Below are 20,168 nucleotides of genomic sequence, written 5' to 3' on the forward strand. Positions count from 1 at the left end.
AAAATCCGGCGATGAAAAACGACCACTCCCAGGTACCCTAGCGGTGTTGCCCGCCGCGGGCGTAGGAGGACCTGACAGCCCTGCGCATGCGCCGCCTTTGACCAGGGTATATCATGATGACATTATAATTTAAAAGCCGGTCTGTCTCGCTCTCGTGTGGGCAGGGCAGGCTCGAGCAGCTGCGTCGCTAGCAATGGAACGCGGCGTCTGGCGGTTGGATTAGTGACAGGCGGGCGCGTGAGAGTCAACGGCCGCTGCAGGGCGAGGAGGAGGAGGAGGAGGAGCACCTGGGGGCGCTTCGCTCGTGCAGCAGAGAGGGAGCTCGTGCGTCGGAGCACGGTTTAGCTGCTTCTTGTGTGCGGCGTCGGTGGAGCAGTTGCACGGGGGCCTCGCTGTGTACCAGCGTTTGACAGGTGTGCAAAAGAGGGGAAATGGGGCCGGGGACAGCTGCCACTGCTGGAGAGACCGGCTTTGCAGTTTTGAAGTTACAGCAAGTTGCTTCCTGTGTATTTATATCTCGTACTGCGAGTTTGTGGGCGCTGCACGAGATGGTGAAACAAACGTTACAAGCAGGGCTTTTTTGAAGGGGTACTTGGGGGAACTGAGTACCGGCACCTTTTCTGTTGTCTGCTAAAATTGACCCATGGCCCCCAAGCTTTAATCAAAGAGCACAGGCTCTACACACCAATTCTGCCTTGTCATAAATTCTGTGACTGGTTTTGGGGGGGGGGGGGTGCTGGCCATTGTGGGGTGGCTCCCTCAGTGATCACCCCAAGGGTGCCCTAGCATTTGAGTACCTGCACCTTTTTTTTTGTAATAGAAAAAATGCATCGGTTACAAGCAACCGAAACATAATCCCAAATTCAGAAACAAGAGCTCTCCGGGGTAGCCCACCGGCTGTCAAGGGGGCCGGTTGCATTAGAGCTGCAGCTAGGTGCTGAGAGGGGGGCAGGGGTATTAACAGCTGCCCTGCTACCGGTATAACAAACATAAATCTATGTAAATAATTCTCACCTGCAACATTTTGAAGCTCACTCTGCGGGAGGGAAATACTGAAGTCCTGCGCGGTTGGTAGGCTAGGCTGTCAGCACCACCTCTCACTGTCACTCACAGACCCGCCCTCAGCCGCGCCACATCCGCACATAATTCACAACCCCAACGTTCTAAATGAAGCCTCAACTGGAAGTGTGAGGCGTCGAGATATCCTTTTTGACCATGACTGTGTGCCCCACCCTCGCGTCACAAAACTTTGCTGGGGGTTGGAAGACAGCTGGGTTGCTGACGATGGGTGGCTGCAGGGGGGCCCGGGGGACAGGAGGCTCGCTGGACACCAAAACCTTGCTGGGGGTTGGGGGACAGCTGGGTTGCTGACGATGGGTGGCTGCAGGGGGGACAGGAGGCTCGCTGGACACCAAAACCTTGCTGGGGGTTGGGGGACAGCTGGGTCACTGATGATGGGTGGCTGCAGGGAGGCCCGGGGGACAGGAGGCTCGCTGGACACCAAAACCTTGCTGGGGGTTGGGGGACAGCTGGGTCACTGGTGATGGGTGGCTGCAGGGAGGCCCGGGGGACAGGAGGCTCGCTGGACACCAAAACCTTGCTGGGGGTTGGGGGACAGTTGGGTCACTGGTGATGGGTGGCTGCAGGGAGGCCCGGGGGACAGGAGGCTCGCTGGACACCAAAACCTTGCTGGGGGTTGGGGGACAGCTGGGTCGCTGACGATGGGTGGCTGCAGGGGGGCCCGGGGGACAGGAGGCTCGCTGGACACCAAAACCTTGCTAGCACCCGTTTCATCTCTCTCAGAAACGGGCCTTTTTTTTACTCGTACATACATAAAACGAATTAATGAGGAGAAGTTTGCAGAAAGTGAAAAGCCTTTGCTGAAAGACAAGATTTTAAGTAAACTTACAATTAAATATAGAGGTGACTTCTGGAAATAAGAACTTAGTACAATAAGGTCAGCTGCTGCTTTTTATGCTTGTCTGTTGAAGGGAAAAGGATTTGACATACCGCCTTTCTGTGGTTACAATCAAAGCAATTTGCATATTGCATACAAGTACTTATTTTGTATCTGGGGCAATGGAGGGTTAAGTGAGTTGACCAGAGTCACAAGGAGCTGCAGTGGGAATACAACCCAGTTCCCCTAGTTCCTATGCTGTTTGCAAAAGCTCACAGTATTTCCTTTGAGCAAAATCACATCTGAGACTTAAGTGGCCATAATGGAATTTAAGATTTTTTTTTTTTTTTTGGGGGGGGGGGGGGGTTGGGTGATGACTTTTCCAGGCTAAAGTCCCTGAATAAAGCCACTTTTATGGTCATGGCTCTGGATTACTTCTCACAGAAAATTGACAGCATTCTTAAAGTTGTACTGGAAGAAGTCAAGCATAAAACGCTGTTTGTCACTGAGGCTTAAGTAATGTTGTGTTTTAAAATGCATTCCATTTAAACAGCCAGATCTCACTTTATTTCGGTCACCAGTGTCGAACCGTAAAGCTGATTGTGCATTTTTCAAGCCTGTAGCCAGAAGACTTTTTTTCAAAATTAAATTCTAGTTATGCTGGAGGCTTAGCATAAACTCTTCTCAGGACCAAAACTGATCATGAAGGAAGAACTGCTTGAAAGCGATTGCAGTTGGTACACAAGTTGAGGGCAAAGTTGCTGCTTCTCTGTGTAGGCTAGCTAAAATCGATGAGGTTGGGCTAAATAGAGTAAGTGTGTTTGTGTGACTAACCCCTAAACTAAAGTAACATCAAGACCTGAAGAACATTATGAAAATAACACTTTAACATCAGGGTGATAGGTTTGTCTTGGCTTTTATTTAAACTTAAGTTCATAACTATTAGTTTCCTGGTTGGCAATATAGCAATCTGGGCAGTTAACAATGAAAGTAACTTAGAGCCAGGAGTATTTTTCTAGAACAAAGCTGGTTTCTGAAAGTCTGTCCTGGGAGGAACTGGAGATCATCTAGGTGTCCATCACAATACAGTATCGAGCAAGTAAAGAGAAGTGAAAATAACATAACACTTTGTTGTGTGCCCTTCGGTAACATTTCAGATCCGTGTTAAAAAAGAAATTGCTTACCTATTAGGAGTCTTTGACGTTCATTCAATTGCATAGTAACATAGGATGGACTGTACAGGTCTGTCTTTATCTGCCGTCATGATAAACTCATTACATATGGTATGTGATACTTTATACGTATACCTGGTCTTGATTTGTCCTTGCTGTTTTCAGGGCATAGACCTTAGAAGTCTGCCCAGCACTGTCCTTCTCCAACTGCTGAAGCTGAATCTCTCCAGCCACGACCACAGCACAGACCGTAAAAGTTTGCCCAGTACTAGCTTTGCTTCCCAATTAACTGGTGTTGCTTGTTTGGATCCATTCCTAAACATGATTCTTTTGTGTTTATCCCAGGCATTTTTGAATTTTGTTACTGTTTTCATTTCCACCACCTCCCGTGGGAGGGCATTCAAGGTATCTACCACCCTCTCTTTGAAAAAATACTTCCTGACATTATGCCTGAGTCTGCCCCCCCTTTCAATCTAAATTCATGTCCTCTAGTTCTAGCGGCTTCCCATCTCTGGAAAAGGTTTGTGGATTAATTCCTTTCAAATATTTGAACGTCTGTATCATATCAACCCTGTTTCTCCTTTCCTCCAGGGTGTACATGTTCAGGTCAGTAAGTCTCTCCTCGTACGTCTTGCAACACAAATTCTATACCACTTTTCTTTGAACCGCTTCAAGTCTTTTTTTTTACATCCTTAGTAAGATACGGCCTGCAAAACTGAACACAATACTCCAAGTAGGGCCTCTTCTACTGTTTATACCCCTCTACACAGCCTAGCATTCTTCTGGCCACAGCCATCGCCGATTCGTGGTGATATATAGAAATATGCTTATACCTCTTCAAATAGGCTTACCCCACCGATCCAACGTAAATCCCCACACCCGGCAACAGAGCACAGCCAATGATCGTACTGGACAATATACAATCTTCATTCCCTTCGACCTTCAAGGTGCTTGACACACACCTACCTCATTCGACCACAATACAACCTTGTATTTGTTATCAACCGACTGGCGAACGCCTTTACGGTATTATGTAAGCCACATTGAGTCTACAAATAGGTGGGAAAATGTGGGGTACAAATGTAACATACCTGTCTAAAAGAGCCAACCAGAGTTCACATGTGAAAAATATTGTACTTCTCTTTAGTTTCTAAAATGTCTAACAAGTTATGGAAGTTAGAAAAGTCTGAAATAGAAAGACATTGTGTTAAAGATTGGTTTTAAGTTTCTAAACACTTTAAAGATGTTCACAACTGTGTAGTTTTTTTTATGTATTCCGAATCTGAGATTTTAATGACAATTTTTTTGACTTAAATATCAATATAGTGAATAAATGGGATGTTTAAAAAATGTTGAAACATAAAATTATCAAGTGCAATAAAAGTGACCTTAGAAAGAGTTGGTATTAACAATTTAAAAGGTCAGAGTATGAAAAGATTTGAAGGATTACATAAAGTGCAGTTATGCTAAGATGAAGTTACATCCAATACCATATAAGCCACTTGTGACTTAACTGAGAAGTAAGGGAGACGTAACCAATTCTTTGAAGTTCCATTTAGGGCTAAAAGCATGCTTGAAGTAACCAAGTCTTGAATGCACCCACAACAGCAAATCTGTTCTCATCCTGAACCCTTTAAGGCATCCCAGACTAAAGTGGTAGCAGATGAAAGACTTTGTGTTTCTACCGGGTTTTGACAGTGCAGATATTTCAAAGGACAAGTCTTAACATGGGATGTAAAGTGTGTCATAGCTTAGTACCTTTACTCTGGGTTCTGCAAAAACTTTTGGTTCATTTTTGGGAAAGGGAGGGGGGGGGGGGGGTCATAGAAACACAAAACAAAATATGTGGTTAAGTTTTATGTTGATTTATGTTCTGTGGTTTACTTACCATTTTTTTAAAGATATCTGATAAATATACAGTGTACTAGATGCACTGAAATGTACCAAGGTTCATCCCAATTAATGCTTTATTGACCAATGCAAGTACTTTAAATGTAGACCTATTGGAGATGCATCTTGTGAGCTCATGGTTTGCCTTGAGGCAGAGTAAAATCTGCTATCTTAGGGCGATGTATAGGGAGAGTCTTTTGTAATTTAGAGTTGGGGTTGAAATTGGTGATCTGTCAGAGTAGGCTGTTAATAACAGCACCAGAGCCAGGATTGAAATGTGTGACCCTCTGGCAAGTAATTTTCATCCTTTTTTGCCTCGTGTAAAAAAACAAATTGTAAGACCTTTGGGAAGTGGAGGTACCTGCTGTACCAAAGTGTAACTTGCCGTGAGCTACCAATGAAAAGGTATGTATTAAATGTTAACTTTTAAAATAAATCAATCTGACCAGTGTAAGGAAGCTATCTGGAGATGCTTGAGAGACAGGCACGAGTGGTTTAATAATTTTAAAAGTTCTGGGTTTGTGATGTTCTTTGGCAAGAGAGAACGGGAAGTCGGTATCTTCTGGAGCCAGGGTAATTATGTAATTTTCTTACCCATTAAGTTGTTCTCTTTGGGACGCTCCAAGTTTCATGTTAAACACAAGTGCTTTGTTCAGAATTGTAGATACGTAACGCGTGTCAGATGCTGACCTGCATGTCTAACTCTGGCTTTTTCTTTTATAACACATTTAAAATTCAGTCTTTCTTGCATAGTTTCCTCTTTATATACTGGTCATAAAAGCAGCGCGTGTTTTCTAGCAAAAAAAAGGTGCCGGTACTCAAATGCCAGGCTACCCTTCAGGGGTGGGGTGATCACTGAGGGACCCACCCCACAATAGCCAGGCCCCCTGCAACCAGTCACAGAATCTGACAAGGCCGTATTGGTGTGTAGAGCCTGAGCTCTTTCATTAAAACTTGGTCCACGGGTCAATTTTAGTAGACAATGGAAAAGGTACCAGTACTCAGTACCCCCTCAAAAAAAGCCCTGAATTAAAGTGAGGATTTGGAGCAAACTAGTTTCTAAAACAATTTGGTATGTGCACAGGACAATCTGTTTGGACTTTTCCCACTTTTGTTCCTTTCATAGTTGCAGTGGTAAGTTTTTAAGATGTATTAAAACTTCAATCATTAAAATTGGTTTGGGTCACTCTAACGAAGTGGGTGCGCATTAACCAATACAGATTCATACAAAAAAAGCATTTATACACCTCTTCTTTCAATGAACTGCATGAGTACACATTTTGATAATCCTTGTTTCATGTCTCTTGCCTAGACTGTTTCCTCTTGTTGAAGAGACGGAGCATTAATCTCTCCAGGATCTGGAAGTCACAGCCATGGTAGCGAAATACAAACTTGTGATGTTGCGGCATGGGGAAGGAGCGTGGAACAAGGAGAACCGCTTTTGCAGCTGGGTGGATCAGAAGCTGAGCAGCGATGGGGTGGCAGAGGCTCGGACCTGCGGAAGACATCTTAAGTCCCTTGGCTTTGAGTTTGATCTGGTGTTCACTTCCATCCTGAGCCGCTCAATTCAGACTGCGTGGCTGGTGATGGAAGAGATGGGGCAGGAGTGGGTCCCCACACAGAGCTCATGGAGACTAAATGAGCGCCACTATGGAGCGCTGATAGGCCTCAACAGAGCTGAAATGGCTTTGAACCATGGGGAACAGCAAGTGAAAATCTGGAGGAGGAGCTATGATGTTGCCCCACCTCCGATCGATGAATCCCACCCCTATTACCACGAAATTTATACAGACCGCAGGTATACGTGTTGTGACGTGTCTCATGAAAAGCTGCCAAAGTCTGAGAGTTTGAAAGAGGTATTGGAGAGACTTATGCCCTATTGGAATGAGGTGATTGCTCCAGAAGTGAAGAAGGGGAAAATGATTCTTATATCTGCACATGGAAACAGCACTCGGGCTCTCCTGAAGCACCTGGAAGGTATTTATTTTCTAATGAGGCAGCACACAACTGATCTGGAAAAGCTTTGAGGGTGTGGCAGCTTGGTTCTGTTTGAATCTGCCTGTCCCAAATGCTTTCCCATTAATCATACCTAGTCAAGGTTACGTTTGATTGTCCACTTAAGATTAGATCATTAAAGCGGATTATGTACATTTAGTATTAAATGAGATTTTAAAAAAATGGAAAAAGTTACAATCTGATAGAAGTAGCAGAGAATATAAAGCAACATAAAACACCAGATAGTAATCATATAGGTATTAAACAACAAAGCTAGTAAAAGATAAAAGATCAAATAAGGTCCATGAATTTTGCTGTAGCAATGAAGTGAATTAAGTTAAGTTTGGAAGGTAAGCCTTGAACAGGGTGGTCTTCAGTAATTTCATGAACTTTAGATGGTTCTGAGTTGATTTTTGGGCAGTGCATTCCATATATAGCAGGCTTGCATCTTTTTTGTTGTTGTTGGCCATTGAACTGCTCATACATGGCCTGCATGTAATGCTCAGTAGCAGTTACAGAGCAGTTTTTTTTTTTTTTTTTTTTTTGGGGGGGGGGGATTAGTATTACTAGCCAGCATCTTAGGCCCTGCCACTGTAAGCACACTGAGATGTGGAGTCAGTAATGCATCTCACAGGGATCCCAGGTCCTACTGGCAGAGAACAGTTAAATGTATTAATCATAGCTGATGTGCCCGGGGTGGGGTGGGGGATTCACATCATGAAATGGTTGAATGGAGCCATGGCCTAGTTAGTCAGTCAGTATTAAATTTTGAAGCTTCTTCAAAAATATCCCTCTACTTCTGTTTTATTGGGTTTTTTTTTCTGCCTCTTGCTCAGGAATTGCTCTGAGCACAACTTTCAAATCTACTTCCTTAATGAAAAGCAAGTGAGCAAGAGACCTATTTCTGAAAGTTGCCAGCTCAGCATCAGAGGTGTTCAGCCCTCCAGCAATCCATTTTGAGGCTGGTGTAGATTACAACTCACTACATGCACCTTTGACACATGCCCAAGTCGCTAGTCTAATATTTCACCTCTCCTCCCAAAAGACCGAGTAGTGGGTCATGGAGCTGCAGAGACACTCCATATAGTAGGGTGTATCAGTTCCTACAGTGTTAAACCTATATTACTGACTCCACCAGCTGTTTTCAGGATATTTGAGATTTGCATACATGCTAGTCCAAAACAGGTTAGTAGTACCTTTAGCTATATTAACTGATTTCAGACGTAAGCATTTGTGGACTAGAGTCCACTCTGCACATGAGACCTTTTGCATAAGAATAGCCTATAAACCTGACCACAAGGACAAGTATGAATTACTGTGTTGTACTATCTATATATTACTGTGCATCTCATGTTTTATATGTATCCAGTGTCCTTTTTTTTAAATAACTCAAATACTTAAGAACATAGCCATACTGGGCCAGACCAATGGTCTATCTAGCCCAATATCCTGCTTCCAGCAATGGCCAATCCAGGTCACAAGTACTTGGCAGAAATCCAATTAGTAGCGACATTCCATGCTACCAATCCTGGGGGTAAGTAGTGGCCTCCCCCATGTCCATCTCAATGATAGAATGTGGATGTTTTTTCCAGCAACTTGTCCAAACCTTTTTTTTTTTTTTTAAACCCAGATACATTAACTGCTGTTACCACATCCTCTGGGAACATGCTCCAGAGTTTAACTATTCTTTGAGTGAAAAAATGTTTCCTCATTTGTATGCATTTCCATTCATTGAATGTCCTCTGGTTTTTGTACTTTTTGAGTAAAAAAATCAATTCAGCTCTACCTGCTCTACACCACTCAGCATTTTGCAAACCTCAATATTCCCTCCTCAGCTGTCTCTTTTTTCCTCTTTAGCCTTTCCTCATATGGGAGCAGTTCCATCCCTTTCAGCATTTCCATTACGTAGCTTCCCACTATTACTCCTGCAGAAATTCTGGGCAAAAAAAAAAATCAAAATTCCCATGATTTAAGCAATATTACAGCCCCCCTCCTTGTACATATATACCATCCATATTTTTCTCAGCTCCCTTCCTTCCCTGCATCCGCCTTTTTTTTTACAGCCCTCTCTTCCCCACAGCATCCGCCTTTTTTTTCTTACAGCCCCTCCCTCACACATGGCATCCACATCTTTTACGGCTCCTTCCCTGCACCCACAACCATTTTTTTTTCAGCCACACCGGCACTCGCCTGTGAGGTAGGAGCAGGAACAGCTGCATGAGTACCTCTGTGGGGCAGGAAAGAACCACACTGTTTCCTGCCTGCTGCCACTGCTCTGGGCCGGTGCTGCCACTTTTTCCAAATGGCTGCCAAGACTTCCTATGGCAGTCTCACAAGATTACTGCTTGACGTCGCGGTGGCCATTTTGAAAAAGCAGCACCGGCCCAGAGCAGTGATCGCAGGCAGGAAAGAGTGGGGTTCTTTCCCACCTCCGAGGCCTGTAGACCACCAGGGCATACTCAGGCCCGGGGAGGGCCCACCAAGGCACGGGTGAGCGGGATAGCCTTCCTAGGAGCAGGTTGGCATGAACAGCCAGCTTGTGCAAAAATGTGGAATTCTGCTCAGCTGTAAAATTCTGTGCTCCAGTCGTGCAGAATTCCTACAGGAGTACCACTATTCCAGATCCTGTGGGATAGTTGTCTTATCAACCAACAGGTGGAGGTAGAGAACTGAAAACTGAGCTGAGACATCTCTTGGTACATCCAGTACAGTCCAGTCAAGTCTATCTGATATAAGCACATTGTTGGATAATACGGGAAAATAATAGTAACCCCTTAAAATGAATGGGAAACATAGTTATTCATAAAGAACAGGTATATGGTATTTTTAACTAAAAAAATATTAATACTAATCTCTATATATAAAAGGCACCACCAACGTTCTAAATGAAGCCTCCAGCCGGAAGTGTGAAGGGGGTGAGAGATCCGGTTTCCCCATGAGTGTCTGCCCCGCCCTCGCTCTCTCTGTAACACAAACAGTGAAGGAAAACACAGCAAAGCACAAAATCAAGTCGCTCTCTAACAGTGAAGGACTCGGAGGGGAGAGAGGGCAGAAGCCCTCACTATCTCTGTAACACAAACACAGCACAGCAGAAAACTTAACACTGAAGGACTCTACTCCGATGGGGGAGGGGACAGAGAGGACAGCACAGGGGAAGGGAGAGAGGGCAGGGACACATGCACACAGAAGAAAACCTCGCTAGCCCCCATTTCATTTGCATCAGAAACGGGGCTTTTTTACTAGTCAGCAATAAATTTAAAAAATTGTACAGTCGGCAATTTCAGCACAAATACAGTACAGCTGGCAGTGTGACTAGAAATACAGAACCGAGCAAAGGAGACTATATTTATCTACTGCACATTCAGCCTTGCTAGAGTTATCTTCAACACCAGGCAACGTGAACCAAGCAGAGCTCACTGCTTTCACTTCTCCATTCAATGAAGCAGAAATCAATACAGCAGAACTGAAACTGGAAACCCTCCAGATCCAAGAATGAGAGAACAAAGTGCTATAAATTTAAACAGGAATAGGTGTATGTACAGTATACTGCTTAAAACACATTGTTCACAAGAATCTTACCATGGTTCTCTTGCTGCAAAGGCAAACCCAAGAAGTAGAGGATGACACAAGAACTTCCAAAGGGGGGGGGGGGGGGGGGGGGGGGGGGGGGAATGTGGTCAAGAGTGTTCCTAAGCACCAGAAGAGACCCGACACGGGGCTGTGTTTTGACCAGAGAGCCCATCTGCCTCGGGGGTCAAATGTAGTTAAACTTATAACTGAATAGTGTAGTACACAGTGCCTTGGATAAACTGTTCTGATAATGATCAGAGGTAAAAGGCACAGCTACAACTAAAATTTACAAAGTTGCACACTTCTTAATGGTGATGAGTGGATGGAGTATTGGCTACAAAGCATAGTCTCAGATCAAAAACATGGCTTCCTTGTAGTGTGTGAAGCCAGAAAACTGGTGGAGACATTGCGCGCTTAACAGCAACATAATATCACCGGGGGATCTGTTGGATATGCTGGATGGTTGAATTAATGAAGGACAGATAATCGAGACAATACTGTCATTTCTATCCCCAGCGGACACACTTTCAGCCTCTGGTTTTGAGTGGTTTGCTCCTTGTCCTGTTGGTCAAATTGTCCCCAGTTGAACTTTGGAGGTGACTTGAGTCTATAGTCATAGCTGGAGATCTTCATATTCCTGTCTGGTGCCCCATGAATTTACTTCTTGTTTCCTTTCACTTCTCACCAGTTTACCGTAGAGCTGTCCTTTTCCAGCACAACAGCCTTAATAAAAATGAGGGAGATTTGCTGTAGAGCATGAGTGAGAGTATCAGTCCTGAGCCTCTGATCACGCATGGAGCACAGCCACCATTTTACAGCCTCAGGATCTTTTTCTATGGAGTTTATATGGCTTTTACACCAGGCCTATTTCTGAAGCAGAGACAGTTTTTTTTTTTTGAGTTGCTGCAAGATGCTTCACTTTCTTGCCCCACTGCCCCTCCGGCTCCTAAGATCTTGTTTAAACCTTGAGGAGTGGGAAGATGAGGCTCTGTTTATCCTTTGTCTTATGTGGCCTCGGTCTATTCAGAAGAGCCATTGTTGGAGGAATCATTAGATGAGGGAGAGCTCTCCTGAGGAGGGGGATGATCAAAGTACTGAGGAGCTCAGTTCTCTTATTTCTGAGGTACTGATGGTGCTCTCTATTGACGAGCCTTCTGCTTCAGCATTAGGAGTTTCATCTTCATCAATTATGAGGGACTTAGAGGTCCTAAGGCCTTCCTGATGCATCCAGACATTCAGAACCTGATTACAGCAGAATGGGTCTCGCCAGACAGGGCTAAGAGTGGGAAAAGCCATGGCTTACCTCTACCTACTAATAATTTTGTATTATGTCCTCCAGTGCTAGAGCTTCTGATTTGGAAGTCTTGACCACCTCCAATCCTTTCAGCTAGGGTACACCTATTTGAGACCTCCAATCTTATGCCCTGTGATTTTGGTCACTTTCCTCTTTACCAGCTCTAGTCTTTATGTATCTGTATATAATTTTTATATGTAATTTTTAGACAAGTCTCATCACACATAGGTATAAGTCGGGCTATTGGATCCTTCTGTAGCGTGCAACTATTCCAGATTCGGAGCTCACAGCTTGCATTAATCTGCCTCAAATAGTTTTTTGTTTATATATAAATCAGTTCTGCACAAAAACTTTAGAAAGCAAAACAGCCACCACTTTACTTATCTGAGCATGTGAAGCAGAGCGCTGTGGAAACCCCCCACAAGCATCGAAATGGCGTTTACCTGCTTCTGGGATAGACTATAAAGAGTCGCTGCACAAGTCAGATGTGTTAGCAGCATGCGCCTTTCAGGATGGTGTCTTGCTGCTAACATATCTTTTGACTTGTGCAACGACTTATAGACCACCCCAGAACCGGGTCGTTTAGCTGTGTTTATTCTATAAGGTCACTTACACACATGAGGCTTTATCCAGTACTATTGTAACCCAGCATCTCCACCCCACAACATAGGTGCAAAACGGCAACAGCTCTGTGCCGTGCATAAATGTTTGCATCTAAGTGTGAGCCCCCATCTAATAATTACCTGCTTGTAATTTGAGCGCATAATTATAATACTAGTTAGTATTATATTATATAGATATAATGTGTATATATATATAATATAATATTTAGTAATACTAGATAGTAAGCTTAGCTGAGATTGGGTGGCAGACTGGATGTACCGTACAGGTCTTTCTCTGCTGTCATCTACTATGTTATCCTGCTTATTTTCGAAGGAGAAGGCCGACCGCCTTCCGACACAAATCGGGAGATGGCCGGCCTCCTAAAGCTGGCCAAATCGGTATAATCTAAACCCGATTTTGGGCGGCTCCAACTGCTTTCCGTCGCAGGGCCGGCCAAAATTAAAGGGGGCGTTTTGGCAGGGTACGGTAGGCAGGACGGGGGCATGGTTACGAGATGGCCGGCTTCGGCCAATAATGGAAAAAAGAAGGCTTGGCTCTGAGCACTTCGCCCGCTTCACTTGGGCCATTTATTTTTAGGACCAAGCCTCAAAAAAAAGTGCCCCAACTGAGCAGATGACCACCGGAGGGAATCGGGGATCACCTCCCCTTACTCCCCCAGTGGTCACCAACTCCCTCCCGCCCAAAAAAAACCAACAAAATTACAAATCATTTTTTTGTCAGCCTCAAATGTCATACCCAGCTCCATCACAGCAGTATGCAGGTCCCTGGAGCAGTTTTTAGTGGGTGCAGTGCACTTTCAGGCAGGCAGACCCAGGCCCATTCCCCCCCCCCACCTGTTGCACTTGTGGTGGTAAATGTTGAGCCCTCCAACCCCCCCCAAACCTCCTGTGCCCCCCTTCACCCATAAGGGCTATGGTAGTGGTGCACAGTTGTGGGGAGTGGATTTGGGGGTTTTTTTTTTTTTTTGGGGGGGGGGGGATCAGCACGCAAGGGAAGGAAGCTATGGACTTGGGAGCAATTTGTGAAGTCAACTGCAGTGCCCCCTAGGGTGCCTGGTTGGTGTTCTGGCATGTGAGGGGTACCAGTGCACTACGAATGCTGGCTCCTCCCACGACCAAATGCCTTGGATTTGGTCATTTTTGAGATGGGCGTCCTCGGTTTCCATTATCGGCGAAAACCAAGGTCGCCCATCTATAAGGTCGATCTAAATTTCATGATTTGGGTATCCCTGACCATATTATCGAAACGAAAGATGGACGCCCATCTTGTTTCGATAATACGGGTTGCCTCGGCCCTTTACAGGCCGCCCTTAGAGATGGGCGCCCCTGTTCGATTATGCCCCTCTGTTAAGCATGATGCTGCTGCCATTACATGGGAAATATACTTACTGTGAAGATGCAACTGGTGCAGAAATATAAGTGTCCTGTTAAGGGATGAGGGGGAAAATGTTTATTATGAAACTATGTAAATCACAAACTTTATTCCTAGAAGAATCAGAATTCCTCTTCCTTTTCTGTACTGTTATTACCCTGTATAGATGGTGGGTTGCTGCTGCTTTGTAGGAGCAGATGTATAAAAACAGCAGGGGTAACTGTAATGACAGTGAACATCTTTAAAACGCTTTTAGTTGAATATAGGAAATCCATGGTGGGTCAGATAAGACTAGTGAAGCCAGTCACTTTAATCGCCATCCACACAATTTAAATAACATGAGGATTTGGCCACATTCTGCAGTGTTGATTACTCAGGATTTTTGTGGATGTAGAGTACATCTACATTTAATTGATAAGAACCGCTATACTGGACTAAGGGCCTCTTATTACTACTACTACTACTTATCACTTCTATAGCGCTACAAGGCACAAGCAACGCTGTACATCATACATAAAAAGACAGTCCCTGCTCAAAGAGCTTACAATCTAAGTAGGACAAACAGAACAACTAAGAGGTAAGGGAATTAACGAGGAGGGGATAAAAGGGTACAGAGTAGTGGTTAGGAGTCAAAAGCTGCGTTAAAGAGGTGGGCTTTTAGCCTGGATTTAAAAACGGCCAAGGACTGGGCTAGACGTACAAAGTCGAGAAGTCTATTCCAGGCGTGAGGTGCGGCGAGATAAAAGGAACGGAGTCTGGAATTAGCAGTAGAAGAGAAGGAGACAGACGAGAGATTACTCCACAGAACGGAGTACTGGGGGGGGGGGGGGGGCAAAGGGAGAGACGAGTGGAGAGGTACTTGGGAGTGGTAGAGTGAATGCACTTGTAGGTCAGTAAAAGAAGTTTGAATTTAATTCGGAAATGGATAGGGAGCCAGTGAAGTGACTTGAGGAGAGGGCTATTGTGAGCATAGCGACTCTGGCGGAAAATGAGTCGCGCAATAGTGATGCCACTGGGTACGGTTTGGTAAAAGGACCCTAAAGGTCTGTAAGAGTTGTTTATGAAGTACTGGGGGATCCCATAGCATGAAGTACTGGGGGATCCCATAGCGGGAAGATCGGACGTGGTTTAAAGTTACTGGTCATGCACGCCTTGAGACAGCTACCAACTGTGAAACTCTGGCCACAGTCACTGTGATTGACCAACCACACAGATGTTTTAGCTCGCCTGCACTTTGAAGTTAAGTAGTTCTTTTACTTCTTTTTGTGGATCTAATTGTCATTTCTGTGGTGATTAGCAATTTTGAACCAAAGAATTGAGGTTTTTTTTTAAATTCTTTTTATTAACTTTTTTCTTTACATACATCCCACATAGCTGAACACATTTATCACAAAACTTTCTCCTATATGAATCAACCACCTCCCTCCACCCCCTCCCCCCCCCCCTCTAGGCATCTCAGGTGTACATCCAACTCCCCCTACAACAGAGTATCCTCATTATACATATGTCACCCCGTTAATCCTCGCCATTCCACATAGGAGGACCATGTTTTTGAAAATCTCACCATGCCCCCTCGCCTTAGGGCTGTAAGTTTGTCCATCAGACAGCAATAGTCCACATTAGTCAATACTTGATCCACGGTGGGAGTCGCCGATTGCTTCCAATATCTTGCAATTAGAATCCTGGCTGCAGTTACAATGTATGTTAGGGGCCCATGACGTAAGCCACGTCCCTCCCTTAATGGGATGTTCAATAAGCACAGCCCAGGAGTTAGTACACCTCAGCTCCCAGGCCATTCTGCAGTCTCATCTGTAAATCTTGCCAGAACTGCTGTATCCTCGGACAGTCCCACCATATATGCCAGAACTTTCCTTCCGCCCCACAATTACGCCAGCAACTTGCCCTTCCCATTTTAAACATATGGGGCAGCCTACTGGGAGTCATATACCATTGATACAGCATTTTATATCCATTTTCCAATAAGGGGGTGGCCACAGAAAATGACAGCAGTCGTTTGAATATCCTTTTCCAAGTTTCTGGTTCATATGTAGAACCCAGTTGGGACAGGGTTTTTTTTTTTTTAATGCTGATGAAGAGGTAACCATATATTTTCCTCCACCTTTTGATTTTGGTTGGAGGTTGGGTTGGGTTCAGAGGCTTTTTCCCTTTTCTTATCAAGGTTCTATTGCACTTCACAGGATTATAGTCTTGTTAAAGTACTTTGCTACCTATGCTAGAGATAATTTTGTACAGTAGTATCAGGACTCTTATTCCTTGTTGTGGATTGAAATATTTGTATATGAAGTACGCCACATATCCACGCACTGTCTGAGGTGTGGTCCAGTTGAAAAAGGTTTGAGAAGCTCTGCTATAGGAGTTTAACGCTCAGTAATCTCAACACTGAGGATTCACCTATTTGTACACCTAAACACTGCAAAATACTGGCTGCCACATGCATTCATCCAAAGGTGCCCTACTCTGTATTATCCTACGCTCCAGCAGCGTGTGGCCAAATCTTCATGTTTAATCATGAGCATCTTCAAATTAAAAAAAAGATTATCTAATAGCTTCAATCTTTTCAAAGTCTTTAAAGAGGGAAAACTAAACGGAGCCATGGTTCTAGTATTCCTGGATTTTTGTAAGACGAGGTGATCAATAAGAGATTGTAGAGCTAGTCCATAAAGGTTTGGACAAGTCCTGGAGGGAAAGTCCATAGGCTGCTATTGAGATCTACATGAAGCCACTTCTTGCCCTGGGATAGGTAGCATGGAATCTTGCTACTCTTTGGAGTTCTGAAATGCTCCTACTAATTGGGTTTCTGTCAGGTACTTGTGACCTGGATTGGCCACTGTTGGAAGCAGGACACTGGGCTAGATGGACCGTTGGTCTGACCCAGTATGTCTACTCTTATGTCTTAGAACACAATACACCTCTACTGGTAAAACAGAACAAGCAGGAGTTCTTCAGAATTCTACATAAACTACATGCAACACAATACAGAATAGATCACAAATTTGAAATACAAATATGAAGACCACATTGAACTGGGAAGCCCTAGAAGTCAAACTAGGCATGTACCGCACCATAGAAATAAAAACAGAAATACATTTCAAACAAAATAAGAACATAATTTTCTCAGGAACTTCTCATGAGGCACTTTGTGAAAAGCTTTCTGAAAATCTAAATTTACCACATGTTTATTCACGCCTTCAAAGAAATGAAGCAGATTGATGAGGCAAGACTTCCTTGGCTGAACCCATGCTGACTCTGCCCCATTAATTTATAATTATTAAATATTAAATTATTTCCACTATTTTGCCTGGCACCGAAGTCAGGCTTACCGATTTGTAATTTCCCGAATCAAACCTGGAACCCTATTTAAAAAATCGGTGTAATTTGACCACCCTCCAATCTTCAAGTACTACAGACTATTTTAACTGCTTACAGATCACTAAAAGCAGATCAGCAATTTCATGTATGTGTTTTCAGTACCCTCAGGTGTATGCTATCCGGTCCATACATTGATGATGCACATTTCCCAAAGCTAACCTATTACACTTAAGTTCAAAATAAAACACTTTTTCCCCTACCTTTGTAGACTGGTCCCAGGGTTTTTTTCTTACTTTCTGTTTTCTGCTCTTTCCAATGCATGCTGTCCATTTGTCCTTTTCTCCACTTTCTTCCTACCCCTTTCCTCAATACATCAATTTCTGACATTTCCTTTCTCTCTTCTGTCTGACTATTCAAGTTTCACCATCTTGCTCTTCAGTCCTCCACCTATGTCTCTTACCTATCAACTTTCTCTCTTCTCACCTTTTAACTCTCCAGTCTTATTCCTTCTCTGGCCTCCTGTTCCATCCTCTTTCACTCACTCCCTATTCCTACACTTCTAAATTCTATACTCAACCATCCTCCTCTTATCACCTTGAGAACCCCCATGATTCCACCATGCCAAGCATCTCCACTTCCTCTTTCGCCTGTACCTTTGTAGCATAACACCTCCTTTTTCTCCAACCATATTGTTGCCCAACATCTGCTTGTTGTGCTGACCCCTCTCTCATCTACCCCTATTTTCCTACAACTCTCTTCCCCTTTCCCCTTCATGATCATCTGCAATTCATTAGTGCAGTGACCTCATGTTTCCCTCTTTCCCCTCCACTTATGACCCAGCAGCTGTATGTACTGCCCCCCCCCCCCCCCCCACACACACAAAAAAAAGTGCAGCTTCAGTGTTCAGTACCTCAATGGCTTGGAGGGGTGAGCTTCCTCAGGAATCCCAGCCTGACAGCTGGAGATGCAGCTACACAAATCCTGATGCCCTGCTCCTTTTCAGGTTTTGTAGGTGGCAGACCATACACTGTAAGTGAGAGCCTGCAAACGTGCAGTTTGCTGCCTATCCAACCCAGGAAAGAACACAGCATCTGGGGTTGTGTAGCTGTATACCCCCCTTCTCCCATTGTCCCAGCATCTTTCTCTCGCTCTTCATCCCCTCCATGGTCTGACTCTCTCTCTCCCTGGGTCCTTCACCTGCAATCTGGCATGTCTTCAGCCCCCCCCCCCCCCCCCCTTGCACAGGTCCAGGACTTTTCTGCCACCTTCCATCTTCTCCCCATGGGTCCATCGCCTCTCCTTTCCCTCCCAAAAGTCCAGCGTATCTCCTTGGTCACCCTCAAGGGCCCTGGCCCACTAAACCTGAGCTCCCTCTGGCATAATTTCCTATTTATGCACTGGTGGGATGCAGCAGAGGAAAGACCAGAGTTGATCCAGGCAGTGTGTTACTGGTGCCTGCCAAGAGGGAGGGGTGCTGGACTCCTGGGGAGGGGGTGAGGTGTTGAGGTGTTGGGATGTAGAGCTTGCAGAGAGAAGGGGGGTGGGGGAGGCTGTTTTGTGTGCTGATCTGATGACACACCACTTTGAGAACTGCTGTTCTAGAGGGCAACTTTTTAAAGGTAAATAGATGCCTTTCAGTCCTCTGGCAGGTTGTAAAATTCCCTGTATGTGTAATGTAGAGGCAATTTGTCAGAGCTAAATGAATTTTTTTGACCCAGTAAAGATATAGGCCAGTGGTGGTCGTCTTGTTTCTTTGCTTCTTTTGAATAGGTATTTCTGACACAGACATAGTCAACGTTACGTTGCCTACTGGTGTCCCAGTGCTGCTTGAACTGGATGAAGAGCTTCGTGCTGTGAAACCTCACAGGTTCCTGGGAGATCAGCAAGCGATCCAGGCAGCGATCAAGAAAGTAGAAGATCAGGGCAAAAGTTCAGCCTGCTGAAAACTAGACCAGAGCCCCTGTGGGAATCTGCCGGACGCTTGATCTTCTGTGCATTTTTCATGCATGTTGTTTACTAAGGATTTGGCATGCCACCTTTTCATTTCTCACTATGCTAGAAGTATGTTGTAAGAGCTTCGTAGTAACCCTCCAGGTTCGCCTGTATTCACCGGGGAACGTATTGAGGCACAAGAACTTGCCGGAAACCAAATTTATGCCTCTTACTTTTCAGACCCATGTTCAGGCCGAGCTGCCTTCAATAAGGTAATTAAAAAAAAAAAAAAACCACACTGAGGTGCCGAGGAGCTTCACATAGCCCCTCCCTGTACCTGTAGTGGGAACAGTGGAATCGTGGGCTTAGATTTGGTCTTTCCTGCAGAAAGACTGCCCTGCCCTGTTCTCTGATTTCAGAGCAGTACATACTTCTGCAATTCTACTAACTTTCACCAGGCACTTTAGCAAGTAAAACATTGCTCTTTCATTTTTTTGGTATTCTGCTGTAGAGGTGACACTCATGGTTTAACTAAAGCTTTAACTAGGTGCTCTATATTGTATGTAAACTGAGTCTCTGCTCTGACATTTGATGCTATAACAAAGGGCATTTATTTTAAATAGAAAAAATGTGATGGGAGTAAAAGAGAGATATGGGAATATGGCAGAGTACCACTTCGGTTATAAATAGTAAAGTGGATGCTTGACTTACGCTGAAACCAGTGGTGTGGGATTATGGTGGACCCACTGGTGCTTACAGACACTCCTACATAATAAAATTTGGATGTGCAAAACATTGTGTATGTAAAAATCTCTAGGGAAGCAGCCAAATATTCCATGAGCCAGTCTGCATCTCCTTGAAGCAGTATGAGAGGGAAATCAGAAGCCAAATCTATAGCTATTTGGTAATTTATAGGACTCGGGAATTGACTGTAATAGAGGCTAACACTTGCCTTTGTTTTCAAAAGAAAAGGATGTTTTTGAGCACTTAAATGAAATGTTATTTAAGAATGAATAATATGGTCTGGTTACTGAGTTAACATCTGTGCAAGCTGTGTGTGGGGAAGCCTTTCAAGAAGGGCAGTGAAGCTCTA

General features: G+C 44.4%; 1 protein-coding gene across 1 annotated transcript; it reads left to right on the forward strand.

The window, feature by feature from the left end:
* The first annotated feature begins 142 nt into the window (after positions 1 to 142).
* On the forward strand, positions 143 to 19,686 carry BPGM (bisphosphoglycerate mutase). Its single transcript, XM_030215106.1, has 3 exons — positions 143 to 413; positions 6,272 to 6,936; positions 18,914 to 19,686. The coding sequence occupies exons 2-3, from the start codon at positions 6,333 to 6,335 to the stop codon at positions 19,084 to 19,086; spliced, it is 777 nt and encodes a 258-aa protein (XP_030070966.1). The 5' UTR covers positions 143 to 413; positions 6,272 to 6,332; the 3' UTR covers positions 19,087 to 19,686.
* Positions 19,687 to 20,168: the final 482 nt, after the last annotated feature.

This window comes from Microcaecilia unicolor, chromosome 9 (genome assembly GCF_901765095.1).
Source record: "Microcaecilia unicolor chromosome 9, aMicUni1.1, whole genome shotgun sequence".
Classification (NCBI taxonomy): Eukaryota; Metazoa; Chordata; class Amphibia; order Gymnophiona; family Siphonopidae; genus Microcaecilia; species Microcaecilia unicolor.

Excerpts from the sequence above, each read along its gene's own strand:
- BPGM (XM_030215106.1), top strand. The coding sequence starts at position 6,333 with ATGGTAGCGAAATACAAACTTGTGATGTTGCGGCATGGGGAAGGAGCG. Across the intron at positions 6,937-18,913 it reads TCTCCTGAAGCACCTGGAAG|GTATTTCTGACACAGACATA; the intron begins GTATTTATTTTC and ends TCTTTTGAATAG.